Source organism: Plectrocnemia conspersa, unplaced genomic scaffold, assembly GCF_051122295.1.
Source record: "Plectrocnemia conspersa isolate PC_06_02 unplaced genomic scaffold, ASM5112229v1 ptg000012l, whole genome shotgun sequence".
Classification (NCBI taxonomy): domain Eukaryota; kingdom Metazoa; phylum Arthropoda; class Insecta; order Trichoptera; family Polycentropodidae; genus Plectrocnemia; species Plectrocnemia conspersa.
In genome coordinates, this window is record NW_028277176.1 from 17,581,674 (window position 1) to 17,607,373 (window position 25,700).

The 25,700-nt window shown below is 28.2% G+C and overlaps 1 protein-coding gene across 1 annotated transcript in view; it reads right to left on the reverse strand.

Annotated features, from left to right (window-relative positions):
- slo (calcium-activated potassium channel slo) overlaps window positions 1–22,456 on the reverse strand; it is a 74,776-nt gene extending 52,320 nt beyond the window's left edge. Inside the window, exon 1 of the mRNA XM_088199328.1 lies at window positions 21,805–22,456. Coding sequence (XP_088055454.1) covers window positions 21,805–22,113 — 309 coding nt within the window. The 5' untranslated portion in view covers window positions 22,114–22,456. The remainder of the gene's footprint in view (window positions 1–21,804) is intronic.
- Between the last annotated feature and the right edge of the window lie 3,244 nt (window positions 22,457–25,700).

Sequence of the window (25,700 nt, forward strand, 5' to 3'; positions counted from 1 at the left end):
AATATATTTTTACCCTAATGATAGTTGAGACTTTTTTTATTTATATCTATGAAATGTACAGATAAGTAAATATCTTATATTAAAAATCCATAACTTATGAAATATAAATACAAAAAGTATTCGCTACATGATTAAAACAAGCAAGTAATTGTTATGATATAACTAAAAAAACACTACTATTTTAAAATATGCACCTAGCTGCTTATCAGTACACATAATATTTATAGTTTTCTAATAGTTCAAATTCGTCATTGCCAGTTTCATTCAAACAAAAATTAAGGTGTATTAAATCAGGTTCTTACAGTGCAATTTATTTTATAAAGCAGGTCATAGCATTAAAATACACATGGAAACAGAAACATTAATTAGCCAAAATAATATTTTTAGAAAGACAAACTTATTTGGCGATATATTGAACGAAACGATGATTTAGTTTAAAAAGTAAATGATGGACTTTTTCAGAGAAAGTGGACCAACAATATGCTTTCGTCAAATGGTGTCTACTGACTGTGATTTCTGAATGTAGTTAAAGATATCCAAATCTTGAACTAATCGTAATTGATACCCTGTAAAAAAATGTTATATTTGCAAAATAATTTATAAAAAAACGTGTAAAACATTAAGTAGTACATTATAAGATTTATGTAAGATATTATAATGCCATTGTATTTGTAATAAAAATATGTATAAAATTAAATCTGAGATATGTTTTTCACCAAAAAAAAAAAACCATTAATATACATTGACGTAATTAAGAGGTATGGAGACATTATCAAATTATAATTTATATCACGTTTTCACGATATAATTAAATTATATAATGTATAATTGAAAATATTATATTTTATTAGAAAAAATAAATGAAATAAAATTTAATGTCACTAAATAAATTATTGTCCTAACCAAAGCTTTAAGTGATTTATTAAACTTATCAACATCTTCCTCTTTCTGTCATGTTTGATAAAAAAACATGAAGGACCAACGGTGAAAAATATCACATTTATACCTAGAACATGTTAACAATGTGGTTTAACACATTCGTAAACGATGCATTTGGTTCCCATGAAAAAATGCAGTTAATATGTTTTTCACTTGCTAGTTCTTATTTTTGATATACATATATATGTTTTTATGCATTATTAGTGTATTATCTGAAGTTTAAAAAAGTTAGTTTAGTGGGTGTTATATGACTTATTTTCTTGGGGGGTCTTCATTAATAATGTTTTTTGCTAAATATAAGTTCTAATAATTTCATTTACGATCTTTAGTAATACGCCAAAGCAATTTGTACATATCATTAACAAAAGTTAGCGTAGAATGTTATATATATGTTGGGATAGACATTATACAAGCGTGACGAACGTAAATTTTTCAGAAACACGCATTAACGCGATCAACGCCGGATATAGTAGTTGTTTACATATTTAAAGATAAAATTAGTCACTTAATTAGCCGAATAGTAAATTTTGCCGTAAATTGAGTCGTTAAGTACTACAAAAGCAGTTCCCTTCGGCTGCATACATAATTGCTAAATGTGCATTAAATTGCGTCGTGTGTTCGCCGACATAACCGGGTTATTGGTTGCGCTTTGGGCTATACATTATATAGTATTATAATGGGTGTTTTAGTTAGCATTGTATCAGAAGCCTTTTTGAATCACCTGTTAAGGCTACGTTATACTATTTCGTTGTATGCAAGTCGAATTGAGTCATTGCCATTGGGGACAAAAATGTGAGGGTAAGCGCTTTGTCTGTATTTTCAGGCAGTTATCGATTTTTCGGTTAAATATAAGATAGTTTTAAATCAAGAATGACATACTTTATAGTCTGCTAAAATAAAACTAACATACAGATAACTAATATCAATTGTGATTGGAATCAATGAATAAAAAAGTTAAAATATAATTAATGATTTCGAGAGCTTTATAATACGATTATTTTAGTTACTCGTATTTTATAATACAGTGGTTTTAAATGTCGTTGTTGATATTTATGTAAGTAAGCAATAAGTTAGAAATATGATTAATGATATTTATTAAAATATCGAATATAAGTTAAATATAATGCTCCTTCTAAAACGTATAGGAGGCAAAAAGGTTATAGATAACCACAATGGTGCAATTAACCTTTCTATCAATCGACAATGAAAAGCAATGACAATGGATGTTATAAAAATAGGTTTTACTTAAGTTGCTTAAATTCTTATTATTCTCAATCTATTAAAAAAAATATATTCCTTATTCAAAGTGTAAAAATAATATATTAGTTTATTGATTCGTAGGCGAACGTTGATGCAAATTGGTGTTAGCACTCAAGTCAAAAGTTAAAACATAACCAGGTTAAAATAACGTTGTTATAAAAATATGTTTTATAATGAAACAATAATAAATATTTATAACTATGAACCAGATAGATGATTCGAAAATAAGCTCTGTTTGTTTAACATCACAACACGATATCGTATAGCTTTTAAAATATTTTACATACTGATCTGATCAAAAGTAGCACGTATTAATAAATTTTGTAAAATAAATCATAATTAATGTCGTAACTTTTCTCGTTAGTTTTTATTTGTATATTGTTATACAACAAATTATTTTAATCTTTACTTTTATCAAACTGCTTAGATCTACACGACAGATTATCGAAAAAAAGTCATGAAAAATTATATAAAATGAATTTTATAATTAAGGTTAACATAATTTTTATTTTTACTAAATAAAAACGTCATATTTTAACAATACTATTTTTTATTTACTTTCTGCTAAAGTACAACACTGTACATATGTATGATTTTATAAAAATCATATATTAAATATTCATAGATTATTTTTTGTGTCCAATTAATCCATTCATTCAATACTTTCATATCTTCAAGTATAATATGATATGTTTAAAATAGTGTCGTTTTTCTGTAAGGTATAATAAACAACAATTAACACGTGTTTATCTATTAAAAATTAAAAAGGTAAAACATTGTTATACGTACTTCTGCTATTATACACAAATATTGTTGTAATTTTAAAACATAATAAATTTTTTTATAATGCACTACTAAAATGGTATGAGTGAATTGTCACAATAGCAAATTGATTTCTAGCTCTAAATAATAAAAAAATAAAATTATTTAGACTAAAAGTTAGGCACATTTAGCTAATATCAGTTAAAAGTACATTTTTATAAAAAATGAAGCAAAATGATGAGTCTAACTTGGAAGATTTTTATTTTAATATTCATGACTCTGTGTTATTTTACCTTTTTACGATATGATACGTATCAATAGATACGGATCAATACATAATGATGTTAAATTTGAAGGCCAACAGCTATAATTTGCTTTCTTTTAACGTTGAAAATAACCGTAAAAGTTTTTTGCTAAGGTATATATGTGGGTATAATATAGTCAGTTAAAAATCAACGTTCTCTACAATCGATTATTTTTGACCTTGAATCAAGATTTTGTACTAGTTTCGTCAAATTGTTTTCTGCATAATATATTATATGATTATAATATAATTTGTATTCAAATAACTGAACTAGAGCATCCTTTACAATATAGGGAAATTTGTATGTTTATACATCTATATAAAATTTTATAAAACAGAGAGCAATAGACAAATAATAGGTTTTAAAAAAACTTCAAACAAGTTCAAATTGCAATAAAAAACCTAATATTATTTTATAAAATATAATTAGATATTATATTATATATTTGACCTCTAGAATAAAAAGCATATTGATATAAATAAATACAATAATTATTTATCTTTTAGATTACTTTTTATAGTTATTACGGCATATGTATTAATTTATTAAAAAATCCTAACACGTTGTTAAAAAGTGATTTTTTTTTTATCGTTGGACTCTAATTGGTTGACTTTATGTCTGTGTTTAATATAACTTTTCTTGCGACATGTCTGCGTTTGATGTAACGTGAATCTTTAAAATGTAAAATTTGTTTAATTTAAAAAGACTGATCTTCCAAAATCTTATTTGAGCTAAATTTCTACATAGTGTAGCACTATCTTAAGTTATGATTGATGAATAAATTAGAATTTAGCCAAAACAGCTTTTAAATAGATCTGAAATCATTTTATAATTTTGGACATCTTATGAAGGTTTTTGGTTTAATTCAATACAAGCATATTTGTTAAAAGTAGTATTAATTGCAATTTTGATAATGAAGCTAACCTCAAAAAACTTTAAATATTAAATATAAAATTTTGTAATCATAATACTATTTTTAAAGCCATGATACATATATTTACAACTATTTTTGTCAAAAATAAGTAATAATAATAATTACTAGATTTAGTTTTCCGAATTGCTTTAAAATGGTTAGAAGATGTAGGAAAATGAAATAAGGAACAAATTAATTAGAATTTTCTATAAAAGTCAAATATGTACTGCTATATCATTTATAACGAGAGTGTGTTAAATTATGAAGCAAACATATAATTTTCATAAATGAGTTCTGCAATTGTATTTTTAAGTATTATCAAAAAATATTTCAGGAGGAGAAAAATGTTTTTTCCATCAAAATATTATAAGAATATTTGAGATTAAGGCTTTAATAAAATTTCGTTAAATATTGATAAGTAAATATTTTGTATATTAAAATCAATAAATAAATTGTGCAATGTGCTTATCTTTGGATTTCAGTCCTTAAAACCAAAAAAATATTTACATGAAAAATATAAATATAAAAATATTACAGGTTAAAAAGAGAATAAAATTTATTTCGTAATAAGAAGTATATGTTTATAGTAATTCATCGCGTTAATCAATCAACCATTATTTTATTTGCAAGCTATTAAATTATTAAAAAAATACTGTTCGGTTGTTGATGAAGCGTTTTATTTGTCTAATAAAAAATGTGTTTATTTGTTTAAATGGGACAGCACCGTGAGAAACCTTTTACCATATTTAATAAGAAAGTACTTGGTATAAATCAGAAAAGATTATAATATCCGTCGCCCAGAGAATTCTGATTTAATATATTAAAAAAATGTTTTCGAAATATCGTCACCTGTTATATGAAAATATAATTGAAGAGCATAGGGGTAGAATGCAAATGTGAAAGGTTAACGATATTATTAGCGATCTAGTCGAATTCACAAAATAAGTGGATCTTATTATAAGAAAAAAGATTTAATTTTCAACAGAAATGTGCAATTTAATAAAATTTCAGAAGATCGCAGAAGAAGCAAAAAGCAATTTTCAACCAATTAATGTGATATAAGTTTTACCATTTCAATTATAAATTTTATTGTAAGAATACGGATAAATTAAAAAATATCTTGAACCCATGTTTGTGTGAGTTAACAAGTAATATCTTGAACCCATGTTTGTGTGAGTTAACATGTAATTATTTATTAATCTGGAGGTCTGAAATGTTTATTATGTAATATTTCAAAAATAATCAACATTTGCGATTTCTTTACAAATATACAGGAGGATAAAAAAACATATGCCACAGAAAAATATCACAACTCTTAGGGAGCAAATTGTAATAAACTTGTAATAAACAACTCTTAGGGAGCAAATTTGAATGCTAGTCAAATTCTTAGTAACTAGAAGATTATTGACTATGATCAGGTCACATAATCATTTTATGTGATAACAAATATCACCAGATATCGGCATTTAAATTCTCGTTAGGGTTTTCAAGCCACTGTATATTCTTGCACGTGAGGATGTGTCACGTCTAGCATTAGGACATCGACTCGTGTTTTGAAATTGAAGATCAGATCGTCTCGCCACTACCGGGGCATTATGGGCACAGATCCAAAACGATTACCACGCGGGTTTCTACCGAACATCGTCGTCGTTCAGTTCAACGAATTTTCCGTTATTTATTTTCGTAATGACCCTTTGCACGTGACGTCACACCGGCCGAGCACGTTGACGTCACGGGTACGCGGGGCCAGAGCAGTTTTCGTCGGAGCTTTCGCCGTATAAGAAAAAAAACATATCGTCACAAAAGCTTTTGAAAATTTTAAACAAAAGTATTATGTATGTGTGTGTGTTTGGATATAATCAGTTTTGCCGCATTGCTGCAGAACGTGACTCGACATTGGTCCGTGTGACAAGTATGTATATAGGTATGCGTACATAGGTATGGATGCTGGATAAACCGTCTTTTCGACGTATACTTTCCATATAAAACCATTAGGAGCGTGTGGTATGCAGTGATAAAAGTTTAGCGTAATAACTTTGACGCTGTATAGTATAACTAAATGACAACGTTTCGGTTCGAAAATAGCTGCGCCGAGTTCTTAATTCTCATGTCTCACTATTTTTAAATAATATAATATAAAGTTTTATTAAGTGTCCTTAATGTATCATCAAAATAAATAAGAAATATGTGACTTTTTTAATACATTTATACTATAAATATATAACACAAGCATTTTTAAAACTAGATAGCTAGTCATTCGAGAACAAAAAAATTTCATCTTTTCTTTTTAAAAAAAATATTATTTAATTTTTTTATCTCACTTCAAATGCTGTTACAAGAAACAGCTATATCAAACTTGCACATAGAAATGATAACTAATCGATTAAAGCTTAGTTCTTTCTTTTATAATACTGGATTGTTAAAAATTTGATTTTATCAAAATAAGATATGTCCAGTCGTTTGGTATCTTTTTATTTTCAGAATGATATATTAAAGCTTCTCTATATAATTAATTTCAGCTTTTCGAATATCAAATAGTAAACGATAAAATATTGTATAAATTGAATACTGAATACAAGTTCTAAAAAATCAGTAAAAAGTATCAGGACTGTTTATTTAATTTAGTGTTTCATATTTTGAATCAGTAAGACGTTTAATATTAATTATATCTGGTGTTAAAACATACTTTTTTTACATAAAATTTAACATTATTCGTATTGATTCAAAAGAGACAAAATAATTAAAACCAGCCATTAAGAAAGTCCACAGCTGCACAATATTAATTAGAAAACACAAGTAATTTATGGAATTTCGGCAATTACAAAGTGTATTTTCTTCATGATTTTTTTTATCGACTTATAACTATGGCTGTTACAAATAACATAAATATAAGAATATAAATTTCGGAAAAAAGCACAATTGGGAAGTAAATAATGAAGCGGTACACGAAAGATTGACTACTGATGTCTTAAAAATAAAACACAACTCGATTTTGTGTGTTTTTAAGACTGAAGTTAACATGATATGAGGACTAAGATTCAAATACAAATAATTTTAGAATTTAAAAATGTTTTTTTTTCAACTGTCGATTTTAATGCTTATAACATCATATCACAATGAAACAGATAATTTGTTTGAAAGAAGAAAATATCATTCCTAATTTTGACGTTAGTCGTCATAAATATGAGTAACATTTACCCCACAACAAAATAGTTATGTTAATTGAATTTTGTTTAAAAAAAAATATAATTAATAATAAAACATAATTCAATTTAAAAAGTATAAAATTTATCCTATTTTGTTATGAACTGTACAATAATATTGTTGTATATATTAAAAGCCGACTATCTAAAATGAGCGTCAAAATAATATATTTTTCTAATAATATTTATAAATCTACTATTATTAACAAATACAATTATGTTTTATATTTGTACATATAAGCATCTATAAAAAACATACCGAAACGAAAAAGAAAAAGTATCTAAAATTTTTACGAATAACTTAATTGAATAATATTAATGATTTTTCGGAGTTATAATTAAGTAATTAAAAAAAGCAATTTCTTGACTTCACTTTTATCACAATATGCTACTTGTTGTAACCTATTAGGCTTAAACGTGTTATATAACAACGAAAGATTAATTACAAAATCGCAATTCGCTTTTATCATCATTATAAAAGCCAGCAAGTCGTGATGATATCTGATAAGTTTCCCAGAAATTAATGATTCCAATTTTTCCTCGTTTCCAATACCTTTCTATACATCGTCGGTGAGAAATAAAGAAGCGTATCTGGGGACTCGATTCGATCGATATGGAATATGGCTCCTTGGTGGTGTTTGATGCTTTCAAAGTCGAGCGTATTGTATAGCGAGGATATTTTTTGCGGCAAAAAGGGCCAAAGAAAATGTGTTACATAATAACAGTATCGTAAGTGAAATATGATGGGTAAACGGATGCATATGTGTTTTTATGGTTAAGGTCAGATTGATCGCATAGTGAGCTGCGTATCAAAAGAATAATATTTATGGTACAATCTTTCTATCAATTTAGATTGGTTGTATTAATGCATTGAGACATTAGGTTTATATTTTTAGAGTAAGTAGCACTTGTCAAATGGTTTACAAAAGCTTTTTGTAAGCAACTACAATAAAGCTTGATTTTAAACTAAAGTAAGTTTTAGAACAATTATTCTCATGTAGAGATGTATTTTTAATGTCTTTTATAAATACAAAAATAAATTTAGGCAGTTCATAAATACAATATAAAATATTATAATAATGTTATTTAAACTGAACTTGTAGTATTAAGTACCTATATTTTTCATTGGAAATACATACATAATACAAGAGATACTCGACCAAAGGGCTAGAAAATGTATTTTGGAATTCAGTATAAAACATATATTTTTAAGTATTCATTATGAACCTAAATGATATCTTAGCACTAAATATGCTCATATGTTAGTAACCATTTCATGACATTGTTTACAATATGCACCGATCGACAAACTATTAAAACGACTCATTTTTTTGTATCAGTTCATTAGTAACAACGGGTCTGTACGATTTGCTATAAATACTGCAAGCAAAACATTGCTGCGTGTGAGGCCTGATAAACTCCGCCACGTCATGCGGATTGCATCTAAAACCGCGGTGTTATAAACCGAGTTCAAAAATATTCTCTTTTACTTTTACTAACTTAGTATATTTACTTTAAAATATTCATCGTAGTTGGCATATATACACATTCATAAATAAAAAAATTCTTATGTAATAATATATTAATAACCGTGGGCGTTTAATAATGCAGCCAACGAACTTCAAGCTCCTAAACATCAAAGTTCCGACAAAAGCAGAAATTTAATTAAATACTATTGTGCTTTTTATAGCTTGTATTGTACATATAGAACATTATATTCAATTGATCATAAAATAGTCATAAAACAGAACTATTCTTGCAATCAAGCGATTTTCATGCAATGGTTAGTTGTAAATAAACAACTCGTAAAATAATTTCATATGCAGTTTGTTTATTTATAAACATAGCATGGATGTATATATAATTGCACTTTATTTATTTATTGCATTAGTTATGTACGTGTGTATCAGGAAGCTCCCGGTCGCAGTCTAGAATGATACAAAAATAGATTGTCGCGCGGTGTGACTTTAAATACTCTTTCTCTGAAAATTCGTCTCCACAAATCGACCTCATGCTCTTTCACGTGGTTGTGAGATTATGAGAGTGACTGCTAAAACTCGCTCTTCCGCACCTTTCTTCGGTTCAGATTTAAAAAAAGCCGAGATGCTATTTTCATTGTTGACGCCCGGGTGCAGCACGACGCCATTTTTTTTGACATTAAAAAACTGTCATAGAAGTAGATTTAAAGAATCATACAATATATATCATTTTTTAGATTTAACTAAAAAGTGACTATATACATACTTGCAATAGAAATATTAATAAAAGAGTTTTTTGCAAAAGAATAACAAACTTGTATGTAGAGTATAATTTTTTTTGTTCATACACCTAAACATTTTCTTTAATATGTTGCAAAACCTAGAGAGTAACGATGTGCATGAAATTTGGTCCAGAACGAGGCCTAACGTTTAAAAATATTAAACATGAGAGGAAATATACAATGAATGTAAATAATTAGCAGTAAAATTAGGTATTCGATCTGAAAATTCAGATCAAATACCTAAGGAAAAAGCAAAGAAATAACGAAAAACAACAGCATCAGCTGAATTATATAAGTTTTTATTGATTATATTATCGGTAATCTGACAACTGGATTTATTGGAGCAAAATAAATAAGCAATAAATTCAGTTTCATGTGGTTATTCGTAGAATAAAATCTAGAAAAAACAGTCGAATCTATATAGCAAATATTTTTTAAAATATGTAATTTCAGTAAAATTATATCGGAATACATTCTCACCAGTAGTTATATATTTTTACGCGTGAAAATATAAATGATCTGGTAGGTGATGTTAAAATTATATGATTTCAACTTTTCTATATGTAGTAATATATACTATATTTATATACTTATCATTATTTATTTACATCCGATGTATAAATGTTACAGTAAGTGCTTATTTTTTGGTAAAGTTATATTTTCACTAGTAAACTCTAAATATATTTTCACTAGTAGATATATATTTCTTCTAGCGAACATATAATTTAACTAATAGGTGCTAATATGATGCTCTAAAATGTCTATGAAACTCAATATGACAGTTGGGAAACGGTCATTGCTGTACAAAAAAAATGTCATTTTTTAACATTTATTAATAATAATAACCTGTTTGTATATTAAGTACTTTTATAATATTATATTATGATATATTATACCCAATATGCATTATATAAAAAATGGATTTCACTATAGAACATTAAATCTATAATAATAGCATATTACTATTCAAATATGTTTGTAGTCGGAGCTCTTAATAATGTGCACAATTTTTAATTTTTAAATTATCTATTTTGTTGGTGAGCCCTGCACATGTCACACAAAACAAATAATAGTAGGTTAATGTAGCGACACATGTTGATTATTAATTCAAGAGTTCAACTTGCAAGTGGGTAGTTAAAATGTTGGAACTGTTAATAATTAGAGTGTAACATACCACTAAATGAACTAGGCTATCTATCTAAAGTTCTAATGATATATATTATAAATATACTATTAAATATAGGAACATCCAATGACATCTGGATTGAGAGTTATGTATAACCCAAATTAGATTTATATATCTTACATCTAAAAATACTTTATTTCACAATAATGTTTTTTTCATTAAGCTATTAACTGATATATTTTTATGGAATTCAAGAGCTCAGGATTTTTTAAAATAAAAATTGCATCCCATTTTATTGATAGACTGTTTGTCATAACTTGAATTGAATAGCATTTTAAGTATATATCACAAAATACTTATGCTGTTGAGTCTGCGAAAAGTCAATGAAAGCAATTAAAGCTCAGGCTTTAGACAGTTTTGGGAGCAAAGCGCAAACACATCCTCGCGATAATTATTCTTTAATGTCTAATTAAAAATTTAATTACAAAAATACATAATGCATTACCGCGAGAGAAAAAAAATTAAGAGCGTAGAATATTTTAATTAAAAGCTTTTTATGGAGTCGTAAAAAAGTCCGGAGGCTTCATTACGTTTTAACTCCTCGCTGCCTTTTGTAGACGTCAGGAGTAAAATAGGTCAAAGTCCAGGTGACATTTATGCCACATGTGCCCCTTTTGCCGCTATAAATTTAGATTTAAGATATTACCAAAGTATCCCGCCACGTACGTCAAAACGAGTTAAATAAATTATTTATTATAAGCTTGAGATAAATGATTTACCTATGTAATGTATTCCTTTTGATGATTATTATATTATATTTTATATATGTATAAATATATAAGTTGGAATATTCTGTCATTCATCATATTTTAATAAATAATGTCGCTTCTTTGCAACTTATTTTGTTACTCACTTTTTCAATACATTTTTGAAGATTTTGTTGTTTTTATACCTTAAAATATTTGAATACAATTAAACAGTGTAAAAATACTAAATATTTTACTTTTAGATTATTATTTAATTATATTTAAATGGCGAGAAATAATTGGCGTGCAGCAAGAAAAGGTTGGCATGTTTTGCTCATAAAATGTTTTTTCTTAAAAGAAAATAGCGAGGTTTATTTAGCAGCACAGCACGTAAACTTTGGATGTTTTGCCAATTAACTTTTATTTTTTAAAATAAAATGTTGTAGGTAATTGTAGCTTAGATGTTCTTAATTAGCTGTTTTTTTAATAAAGTGCAGAGATTGTCTACTGAATATTATTTTTTGCTAAATATTATTGAATTTTCGTCACTCACGAGATTTTATTTTTTACACCATTTGGGGTAATTTACCTCGTTTTGTTGATATATTTTCTAAGAAAATACAGGGATACAAATATTACTATTAAGAAAGTCGTTATGAATTATTTGAATAAATCAACACAAGAGCTGTTTGTAGAACTTAAAAGTCAAGAAATTAAGTTTTTATTATATCTTAGATTAGAAATTCTTAAAGGGTATAAATAACGTTGGTTACATCTGCTATGCTACATTCATTGTTTCCAAATCACAATCTCTGGAGGAGAAGCTGTACTCAGATTAGAGCAGGATGTTTCAAACGAGAAAGTAATAGTTGAATCGATACTTCTGGCGCCACAGTTAACAATTTCCTGACCTTACAGCTTGGCAAGCGTGAAATTAAATAAATTTGGTACAATATTTGGCTGCAGTCCCGGATACAAATAAATATCATTGTTCGATTGTCCGTAAGCAAGCCTGCACCATATGGATGTTTCTTAATAAAACAATCTATGAGAATTGATCCAAAAGTTGTATTATATTTTCAGATAGTTTTGTTCTAGAAATATTTTTTTGTATTAGACAAGTTTTCATTGTTCGCGCAAAACATATGTAATTTATACAATACGAATAATATATTTACATACATTATTATATTATTTGCGTAAAACATTTACAAAAAAAATGAACGGCTAATATAATAATTAACAAAATATTAGTAAAGTTTCGACATTTTTTAATACCATTGAAATTTTAATATGAGTTATAATAAAATTAAACAAACTGTACAATAATTATTTAGCATTAAGCTGTAATCACAAGATAATTTACTTCTTTAATAATTTTTACTATCAGATCACGTTTTTCAATATTGTTGATTGTATTTTTGAGTGGATTTAGCAAAATAATTCTTTTTTTTGATTATATAGATAATTTTAAGATTTATTGATTATAATTTTGATTTTAACACTTAGCACCAGAAGATGTATTGCTTAAAATGTTGGTTATTTGTTCACACAAATAATGTGTAATTACCATGTGTTCTAAAATGATTTTACAATGAAATATTGTAGTTTGCAGCATTTAAATCTATACTATATAACATAAAACGTGACTTTTACACATATCATTTTGGTTGCCATTCTTAGGTCAACTGTTTAGTTGCCATTCAATGGTTTATTTTCGACTATTATTTATTAAAGACGATTACATGCTACTACAATACATGGCAATTAAACCACTTAAGAAACTGAACAGCGACGATTACGTGCTACTGCAATACATAGCAATTAAACCATTTAATAAACTAAACTGATGACCGATTACGTGCTACTGCAATACATACAGTGAAATAATTTGTGATAATAATAAAATATTATTAAAAATAATCCAATAATGTGGCAGATTAGAACATGATAAAATCAGTTTTATATTTTTTTCTATTTGAATAAAAGTATTTAAAAAGTGTTTATAAGTCAAGTTTAACCATGTAATAAAGTCATGGGTTCAAATCTCACATATAACCACTACGTTTTTATATCTATCGTATCTCTGAGATCGGAATTAGTTATTGTAATAATGAAAATTCCGATCGATTCCCTCAGATAAGGTTTTTCCTAGCTTTAACTAATCTCATGGGTAAATATCGATATGAATAATACCAAGTGTGGTATAACAATACAAATACGCACATTGGTAAAATGTAAAATACAACAATATTTGCGTAATAAAGATTAATTGTATTGTCCTGTCATTAGAAAGCATATAAAATATGATTTCCATTACACTATGGTTCTACATTATCCTAAAATATCACATAAAATACATGATCAAATATTAGAGTTTTTCCTCGACCCGTCCTAGATATTGCATATTTTAATTCATAATTAACTTTATTGTTAATTGCTGGTCGAAATATTGATGATAATGCAGGTATAAAAAAGCCTTTTGCTCTTACTAATTTGCTAGTCAAATACCATCCGACACACAGTTGGTTCTTTCCTTGATTACGGACAAATAGGATTTCTTTTGAACCTCAGCAACATAACATCAAAGCTAAATTAACAATAAACCATTTTTTTACGTATAGTTTATTATTCGTATTCAGTTTTTTTAGTTAATCACTACTAATCTTGTTGAGCTCTGTGCTTCTTTGTAAAAATGGCCATAAAAAGGATTTCTTTCATGTTTAAGCACAATAAAAAATCACTCAAGTTTAGAAGCATTAAAAAAATGGAATAAGGAAGTGACTCGATGGAATTATTTTGAGTAATAGATTAACTACAAGTGAAATATAAAGGTATTTCAAACGATTTCATTAGAACAAAGTTAGTGAAAAAAGTTACACAGTCTACCTAAAATTACTAAAACCGGATATCAATCTTTAAGGCAATTTAAGTTGGCAATTATACTGTTTTATAGTGATAAAATATAAAAAAATACATTACATTTTTTTTTTATTTTAAAATTTATTTTCAACAATATTAAAAAATGTTAGTAATCTGGAATTCCAGGGTATGCTTCTTAGTTGTGACCCATGTCACAGGTATTTAAAAAGTTTTGCTTTTTACTTTGTAAACGTATTATGTAACTGCTATACAGTAAGTCACCTACGATCTAAAACAGATGACAGCAATAAGGAATAAGCACAGGAATCTCTATATATATATTAGCAAATTATAACTTTATTGAAAAAATATATTTAGCAAAATAATCTATTATTTTCAGTTTATTGATTTATAATTTTTCAAGTATTAAAATATATCAAGAAATATATATTTCATTTTCATTTCTACTTATGTATATTAATAAACTTTAATTCAATGGTTCAACATTTTATATATTTATACTGAATGCACTGAAAATTCTATAAAAGATTATAAAAAAATACGAGAAGGTATCTACTAAATTCGAATCTCCTGAATTTTTTTGTTATTTTCGATAATTTTTTGTGCTAATACATAATAATATAAAAATTAAAAAATAAAAATAAAATGACTTTTGGAAATGGAAAAAAAGTAATTCAGCTAAAATCTTAATATTATTTTTTATGTAAATCGTATTTTAAAGCGTTAAATCAATATAATAAATATATTCTTTAAAATATCATACAAGTATTGTAGCTAGTGTAAATTTTTATTTAAGTTTTATTGCAATATGAGTTAGAAGTTAAATATATAAAGACAATTCAATCTATTCTCATATTACATTATATACATGAAATAGTCACTGAACCAATTGTTCTCCAGTCGAAGAATTTGCGGAATGCTTTCGATATCGATTTAGCCTTGGGCAATAAACAAATTTAAAATAGCATAAATCATCGATTCCCGGGATCATAAACATTTTTGTTCAACGCAATCTTTAGATTTTAATATGTTTATTAAAGTTTATATTCTGAGGCGTTGAATCATTAGCTCTTTGAGTTTATAATTTATTATGTAATTTGCGGTAAGCAATAAACGTGATGAGCTTGATAGCAAAATTTAGTTCAAAGTAGCTCCAAGCTCGATTTGTGGTGGTTCAAATCTATACTGGTATATATTTAAAGAAAAGCTTTTGTAGAATAACTTGAGTATTAGTAAAATCAAGAAAATTGTTACTATAATTATCTGTATCGTTACTAATAATTCCAAAAGTGTTTTACAGCAGAAAAAAGAAAATCGTTATGTTAAGACCTAATCTTGAATCACATACGTTCCTATTGCTTACAATTTATATCGTGTATAGGAGATCTAAATAAGTGATTATTATATAATTCTAATTTCAGCTATTCATCATAATTTAGATTTTTCTAGATTTTATTATTCTTACGAATATATACATAAAGTATATTGAATGTGAGGTGTGATAAAAGTTTATAATTAATATAATCGATATAGAGACTTTACTTTTACTTACAATGGCATAGGGATAAAACCTGTGATGTTGCAACAGTTTACCAATAATTAAATAAATTTGCTTTACCCTGCTACTATCAATTTTTTCACATTACTTTTATAAAAACAATATAGTCATATTACAACAGATTGAGGTTTAAACATATTTGATATACTGCTATAGCAGAATTAATTTCTCGATATAATAACCGTGAAATATGTGCTTTTTAGATTAAAATATTTTATATTATTTATATGAATATAGTCGCGATTTAAAGTATAATGGTGTAAAGCTAATAATCGACTTATTCATATCAAAGCTCATTTCCCAGCAAAACAAACTTTGCACATTAACCAACAATCTAATACCATAGATTAAATTTTATCGCCTGTATTGTGACAATATGCAAATTTAGCATCACGTTTTATTTCTTTTCGAGTGCGTACAAATGTAAATATGTTTAACTTATTAAATAAAGGGAAAAGCGCACACATACACATTTTCGGCGAAATAACCAATTTGTGTTTCGACAAAGCTTAACTTGTTTTCCCCCGGAACGGTCATTATTTTGTCATTTGCGTTCGTGAAACGTTAACTTTAATTAGAGGAAAAAGATTTAACGACGAGAGCCTAAAAAGGCCAACAAGATCATTATATTTTACATTTTTAAGGACACTTTACACCCCTGGGCTCAAAATCAGGGTGAGTTATGGCTTTAATAATTTCGACGAACCGAAAGAAATACATATTGTTTGATATATTGTGATTTTAATTAAAAAGGTCGTTTTAACTTGCACTGATGACACATAATAATAAAACGTTTTAAATACACTGAATTGGCTGAATTAGCTGAATGACACTTTTAGATTAAACCATTTTAATGTCCAGTTGTATAAAGTGTTAATAATTTTAATATTGCAGTAATGATTTATAATGTCTCAATTAACAGTAAAGAGAAGTTAATCGAAAAGGTTATAAAGTTGGGTGGTAATTATTTGAGATTAAACTAGTGAAAGTATATATTTATAAAATGTACTCGAAAAGCTCTTTGACATTCATATAAGAAAATAAGAACAATGAGAGGAACGATAGATAAAATGTAATGATAATATCAACCATTAACTTTATAACACTAAAAATAAAATGCAAGCATACAATAAACTTATGGAGTTTATGTGCTACATATAATATATAGGTGCACATATTCATTTATAGAATTATTATATACGAGTAAAAATTACTGGTAAAATAATATTAATAATAATTTCCATGAGTCTTGATATCTTATAAATAAGAAAGTATTGAGCATGCTAAGTTATATGCTTTAAAACACAGCAGTACTCATACAATAAAATCTGTATTCATATCAGTATCGATTTCGCAAACATTATAAATGAATTAGAATTCATCATTAGCACCAAGCGAAATGCGTATTTTTCATATATACTAATGCAATTTATATTCAGCGTTCATTTTCAGATCATTGTCGTGCCAACGACATAAACCATTACAATATAGGACAGAGTAATATATTGAATGTTTAATACACTGCAGATGGTTGCATATATGATGGAATATGGTACAACCATGTTGTGAATTATTAATTATAAGTTAAAAATGTATAACGCTGCTGTATCGCTCTTAAGATAAACATGTAAACAGCATAATTAAGCTAGATGTAATTATAAAAAAAATAATGTTAACATATTTATTATTTAAAAAAAATGTATGTTCAAGTAATCTTTTGCGTTACTCTATAATAAGGCTTCCATAATTCTATTACAATATCTTTCACACTTTTAGTTACGCAACATTATATTTGTTAAACGATATAATGCGCAATGTATCATATTTAACAATACTTTTCAATAATAAATATATTTTATAAAATGGACATTTACTATTACGACTAAATATAGAGAAAATAATTGTTAGTTAATTTTTTAGTCAGCTTGACAGATTTGTTTGCTATTTAGATTGGCTTATTCATGGAATGTTTTTATATTTTCTTAAAGTATGACCATTTTAAAAATTAATTTGTATAATAAATACGCAAAATATCACTTTTTTAATAAGAGAAATTCATTACTTTTGAATGATTTTTTATTTTAATGTACTTCTACCCCCAATTTTTTTCAATCAATTTTTTTAATTCTATCAGCATAACATGTTGGGCGACTTTGATGAAAAACATTCATAGAGCCCTTTATATTTTGATTTTTTACAACTAGGAAGAGTTGCATCGATCTAGAAATAGTAGTCAAAAGTGGGAATGAAAAACTAAAACATAAGTGTCAAACTATATTATGTATAATATTTAAAAATATATTATATTTTTTTAAGAAAAGTGAAAAAAAAAATGACTCAATAAAAATTGGAAATTTTATATAAATTGCTATCTGTTATGAGTTACCGTATACAATAAGTAATAGCTATTTTAAAGTATTTGGAATAAAAACAGTACAAAATATTTATGTGTGTACAATAATATATGCTACATTGCATAGTATAAGCATTTCGTAAATTATTTATTTGCTCGAGTAAAATATTATTATATTTTTAATAGTAATATGTTTTTAAATATATATGGCTTAAATAAATTATTACATATCCTTTTTTATATAAATACGTATGTGTAACGTATGAAAGTAGTTTCTTTGTTCAGAAACTTGAAGCTGTAATTATTTTTCCACTTGAACGGCGAAAAAATAACGTGGAAGAAGTAAGACAAAGGGCTTAGAGAAAATAAGCGGCTACGCCCTTTTCAGAGATATTTTGCCAAAATATTCGAGATACGCACGCATACACGTGTTTTACATACATGTATATTTTTTAAATGGAATAGGAAGACTTTTTCCAGCGCAGGTCTTAACTTCAAAGCGAAAAAAGAGAAGAATAGGAGCCAAAACGCCCGTCGAACGAAAGCTCCGGTTGATTGATTGCGGTTTTTAAAGGTTTTGTATTTCGGCGAATGATTAACGATATTGTTCGATCGATTTTTATATTGTGATACATTTCTCTAGAGATTTTTTCGATAATAAAATCACAGCTAAGGCAAAAAATATGAAACGCTTTAGTTTCCGTGCTACCTTTTCGCCTCCGTCCGACTTTCGTCGGCATAGCGACATAACAATAGCAATCGATTAAAATTTGCTTTAAAGTAGGACAATAGAGTCGAAAATTTGGCAAACAAAGAGAAAGAAAATTAGAAATCTATTTAAATTAAGCTTTAATATTGATTTAGTCAGGTAATGTTTTAAATGCTGAACATTAAATTATAATTATCGCGTATTTGTATTTCAAGAATAAAAGTGTTTCTATAGAAATTATCGATTAAGTTAAAGGCATATTTTGGCATAAATTTCCATAAAATCGTCACATTTTTGCAGATAGGCAATTTTAGAAAAACTCTAGTGCTCCAATATGCGAGCTTGTACATATTGCCAGTTCCGCATTTAAATCGATATTCACTGCTTGAGATGTATACATTATAATGAAAAAATACTTTCAATGTAAATTATTTGTTTTATTCTATTATATGTTATATAATTATATAAGATCAATCGATTTTTAAGTTTTTAAAATGCGGACTTAATTTAAACAATACTATTTGTAGTGATTTAATACAACTTATATTGTATTCAGAAGCGAATTTTATAGAATTTTAAAGTTTTTTTTCGTGTTAAAATATACGTATATTATAAATTATTGCTTTATGTTCATAGATGTCTGCAAATAAATCAAATAATATAACACAATATATATGTAATATATAGTCTGATTTTATAAAATTCTAAGTTATTTAGAATTATGTCACTTATTTTAAATTTAATCATAAATAAATTATATTTTTATTATTTGAAATATACAGATAACTCTTGGTTTATTAATTCTATTATTATGCATTCTTTGTTTATATTAAAAAAAATTGAACATATTCTAAAATTTTTTAATAAACAATTCAAGCTTATATACTACTAAAAAACGATGGTATTAGTCGCTGACTGTTAACCCGAAAGACCCGTGCTCGAATTCCATATGAATATATGTGCTTTTTTAATTTCTACTGTGATTGGAATTAGTAATTATTATATAATTATAATTTTGCCCGATCATCACAGATTAGGTCTACTTAGAATTTTCTAATTTCACGGATGAATATTCTTATGATTAATTAAAATCTATCCAGGTCGTACATAACTAATATTGAAAATTATCTAATCATGAACTATTTCAGCTCATAAAGAAAAATACACAAATTAATATTTTAGCAACAAATGTAGAAAAAGCAGTGTATAAATAATACAAATCTTTCGCAGCCGGCCGCAAGAATCAGATAGATTTCATTATTTTATTTTTTTAGTTGATAAATATGTAATGTAACATTTTTGAGCTTTTGATTTTTTAAATACTGGAGCTTTTGAAACAATATAGAAGATCAAGCTGGCTAAATAATTTACTGATCTTATATTTAGAAGCTCAATTTTTAAGTTTAGTGTGATGCAAATCTTATAAACGAATATTATTTATTTATAAATAAATAGTAAAACTATGACGCTATTACTTTAATTTTGATTTATTTGAAGCTTTTTTACAAAAAAATATATTTCTACTGCACCTGTTTTCCCACAGGACACAAAAAAGCAGTGTACATACAAACAAAAAAACACTTGCAGTACTGACTACAAGTATCTGGTAAATATCCAGATGCATAAGAACATTTTTGAACTCCTAATAGCCTTTATTTTAAAAGATGGTTAAACAAGTTTAAAAAAGAAAATTTTAATTCGAATTATATATTTATCGTTTTTCTCTAGCTATAATTAAATTGCAAATCGTAAATTTGTTTTGTAGTAAATGCCACATAACGGTTATTATATAATTGTATAAATTAATATTTCATAGAATTTAAATATTTTTTTATACCGTCACTGACTGCAAAAATCAACTAGATATCAGTATGCGAGAACATATTAAAAAAATAGTTGAATTTCATTCATGTTTTTATAGTATTAATTATGTATTATAGTCGGCTATACTAAACATGCAAGTCGATTGTTATTTATTCTTTTTTTGTTTTAAGTATTATATAATGTATATTATATAATATTTAAAGCAGAATAATTATATGATATTAGATTTGTGTTATCATATAATATAAACTAATACAAGTTTTATAGTCATGTTTTTTTATAAGATTTTTTTTATGTTGGATCTGTATGCATATGCATTACCAAATAATTCCGAAAGTGCTTAAAAGTGTGCTTAGAAAGGATTTTATTTTACGCTAATCGTTTTGTTAAGGGATTTTTTTTCACAAATATTGCCACTAAATGGTTATTATATAAATGTATGAGCTTTATTACAAATCTGACCATTATGACTTGAGAGGTTTCAACAATACGTCATGATGGCCATAATCGAATTCAATATTTAATTACTATTTAAAAAATAGTATAATACATTATTTTATGTATTATATTTAAAAAGTTATTACTGCCTAAATTTTGCTATACTTTTAAGGTGTGGATCAAATTAGTATTTTGTAGAGAAAATCGTATTTTACATGAGATTAAAATTTACTCAGCAGACCTGCCCTCTTTGTGACTGTATGAATGGTTCTAATGGCAACCGAGAATGGTTACATATAAGGGGTATTTGAGAATTTGGGATAAAGGACATAAACTAAAACTCTTCTCGGTCAGGGCGAGCTTTTTCGTTTCGGTGGTATCGATCCGTCATCTCGTAGGCAGCGCCGTGCTCGCTCGCGGGCGAGATAACGGTTCGCCGTAGAGGCTACGCCGTAAAGGCTACGCGCCTACAGTTTGAAACGGACGGGAGCAAAGGGGAGGTAAGATTGAAAATCGATAACGTACCAGAATCCGTCCCGTGGTGGTCTGTCCGGAGATGAGTTCGCCGGCCCAATCCTTGGCCTCGGTCATGAAGGTGCCCTCGAACTCCTGCTTGCCGCGCGCGGCCTTCTGCTCCTTCTGCTTGGGGTCGTTGGGCGAGAACTCCGGCTCCTTGCGGCAGCACATGTAGGCGCACGCCCGCCATAGAAGCACGATGAGGAGGCCGGCGAGGAAGGTGAATATGGACGAGAGGAGGAAACACCACCATTTTCTCACTTTGAGACAGTCGTCTATGGGGGTCGGCTCGGTGGCCGCTTCCTCGCATGACGCCATTCCCCGGTGGACATTCAAGCACCGCGCGCCGCGCCTTCAGACCCCATGAGGGGTCCCTTGGCCCGTGTGGCCAGTCCGCGCGCGCGAGCTCCACTGCGCTCGCGCTCCGCCCTCCGGCCTCCGCCCTCCGCCCGCCGGTCGATAAGGCGTGCGCGCGCCCTCAGAGGCCACCCCGACTTTTTTCGCGCCAAATCGATGAAGCCACCTCGGTTCGCATTATTCGCGCGTCACGTGGAACGCATCGCGTGGGCGCCGCGGTTCCGGCCCGAGCGAACTCCTCCTGAGTGCGGCGAGCGCGGCGCGAGACAGGTGCGAACACTGCGACCGAGCCGAGAGGAATGTCGCCATGTAACGGGCGGACGGTCGCTCTGCGCAAGCACCGAAGCGCCGCACACACGCTCCGCATCGAGCGTCTAGGAAAATTCGATCGTCGATACGCTTTCGCTTTCCTTCGGCCGCCACCCGCCTCGCCTGCCGGCCCACCCGATCCCCTATTTATTTACGCGTTTAACTACATAAAATGCGTTTTACTGACTGATTCTGCTGTAATCTTTGCGCGGGACATTTTTTCATACGCAATCGTCCATTCCGACTCCACCCTCTTTTCCGGCTGTCCAACTCACAATTTGATACAAATATAGTCACTCCTACGACAATGGTATGCTATTTTTTAAATAAAATATTAAACAAATGCATATTAGCATGAATATTCTTTTTTCAAATGGAATTGTGTTTTTTAAATAGCCACCATTTTGGAAAATTCAAGCCACTTTTATATGCGTATTTTATTTAATCTACCTTATATAATATATTATATAATCAAATTTTGTTCTAGAATATTTTATACTGAATTAATTTTATTTTTATTTTTTGAGAGAAGTCATAGTACGTCAATTATCTTATTAAAATACCAATTAGTATTATATTTATTATTTTATTTAAAATAAATTAGGACCATCGTAACTTAACAGGTTACTCCAATGCATCACAATAATCGAAAACATAACAACGATATGTTTAGTTAAAATTGGTTTAGTATTAAAATTAGCAATGTTAGCTAAATAAGTTAATAAAATATTTAATATAAAAATGATTACTACAAAACTCACGTATTCTTTATGTATGTTATTTTTATTATTTAAATTTATTATAAAATTTGTTAATTATTAATATAGAAATCACTGCTGTCTATCAATGATAGTTCAATTTAACATTTTTCTTTTCGCGGAATCTTAACTAGGAACTTATTAAATGACATTTGCTATTGCTTTCTTTCGAGCATTTGGCTAAAATATGACATTGCATTGCCATTGAATAGATTCATGGTTCGCACTGTGGTGCTTTTACACAAAATTGTGCACTGTTTCCCATATTTTACAGATATCCCTAATCTCATTTCAATTGAGGGGTTTCTCAGTATCTTTCTCGTCCTTCTCAGACGAGATCTCTCTGTAGCTTCGTGCTGTTGCTCACGATGCAGATCTATTACTTATTTGATAGTCAGCCCGGGCCAGCCCTAGCTAATTTAGCGCCCAACATTATCAACACATTACATTAACAACATGAGCTGATATTGTTGTGCTTTTAGATTACTGGTTTGAGCAGTGTTTGCTCTTTAAAAAGTAAGCAGAGAAGATTTAATTTATGCACTGCAAAGAATTCGGAATCGAGTCTGTCGCAAAATAAAAAAGAAGCGATTTTTCCATTTTATTGAAAAATTATTCTATTTTTTTTCTTATCTATTGAAAATTATAGTTTTGGGGTCTCTGGGTGATAGTTAAGAAGACTTTCCCAACTTAATTACTATGTATTGTAGTATATGTTTAAAAACAGATTTGGCAATCGTGTTTAAAATATATTTTAAACATAAATGTCGTTAATTCCACTGTAAAAACTTTTATTTACGTATGCTGGATAACCAACATCAATTACGAAATATTTAATATTATTTTTCAACTTGGATTTCAATATTTATGACAGTGTAAACGAGCGCACGTATGACAAGTGAAGAAGTGATGTTACCTAACGAAATAATGTTAAACGGTTCGTCGGACCACGACATGGGTCACAAATTAAAAAATTATATAGGTATTCTCGCTGAAATACCAGGTAGATCATAAAAGTTCTACCGGACCTCTCCGAAGGCTCTTATAAAGAGAACATGTACGGGGAAATCCAGATATCTAGTTGCTCCATTCACATGTAAGTTTAAATTTCCTATAATATTAAAATGCTCAGCTTACAAGATTTTACTGAGAAGTTCTAAACGTTTATTAATTTCCACGAAATTTGGACAATAGCAAAATTTGTAAGACGTCTAGCAGGAGGGATAAAGTACCACCAAAAAATAATAATAAAATCTGGAGACAAATAAACATCACTCTTCCTATTATTTTCGTTCACAATTTCAAGTTATTTTTTACAGCGTTTTTTATTCTTAAAGGTAATTATCAGCCTTTGAATACAAAAAAATCTTCCCAAGCGTCTAATTGAGCTACGACTTTTTATTAAAAAAATGGCAGGTTTTTGTCAAATTTCGCGTCATTTTGATACAGATGGATTTTCTTCTTATGAAATTTAGCACCGAAATATTAAAATCATGGATCCGTCCATGCTCAATATTCAATTTATTAAAAATACTTTTGTGAATAGGTAGCCTGCAATTAGTGTCGGGGTTTGAATTAAACATTAAAATTAATATATAAAACTTAATTAATTATTTAACGAAAGAGTTAACATTTTGACTTAAAGTCACCGCGTTTTGTGGTATGACTAAACATAGACGTATATTGTATGGTATCGAACCAGCAAATGTTTGACACGTAAGCCTTTATTTAGAAAATAATTACGATATAGTTTTTAAAATCACAAAATCTAATTAATAGAAAACAACTAGAACCATCATTTTGGTCACAATTGAGGCTTTGTGAAAAGGAACAGTTAAAAAGGAATTGTAGAAAAACTTGCTGCAATGTATGGATTGTCTATAAATAGCACTACAATAAGCTCATTTATACGAGAGTTTCCACAACTACATGATATTCATTACTAAAAAACAATTCTGAACCTTATTCATACGTTGTTTTTCATATAATGTCAAATGTTTAACTATACATATTTAAACTACAAATATTTTATTTTCAATGTATACTTGGAAATTTAGTTATAATAGCTGTTTTTGCGATGTGACGTAAACAATTTTCTGAAAGGATTTATTTCAGATAAAATTTCAACCTGCAGCCTGGTAACTTTCAGAAGAATTTTCCGGCGAAAATAAGTATTATAACAAATAATTGCAGCAAGCTATAAGAGAGATAAAGATAATTAATAGAGTGTTTACACATATGTTGGTCACCCAAGTAGATTTGGTGAACTTCTATGCTCTAACCATTTAATATCTGACTTAGGCATATAGTGATAAGATTAATGAGTTTAGTCGACCCTTAATATTCTGAAATGCTAAAATAAGTTCACTTCTTATATTTAACACTAATTTAATGATAAGATTCTACGAAAGGTAATTTTTGCAATTTTGCGTGGTTTATCTAAGAATTTTTTTCATGTATGTACATACAAACGGACATTTA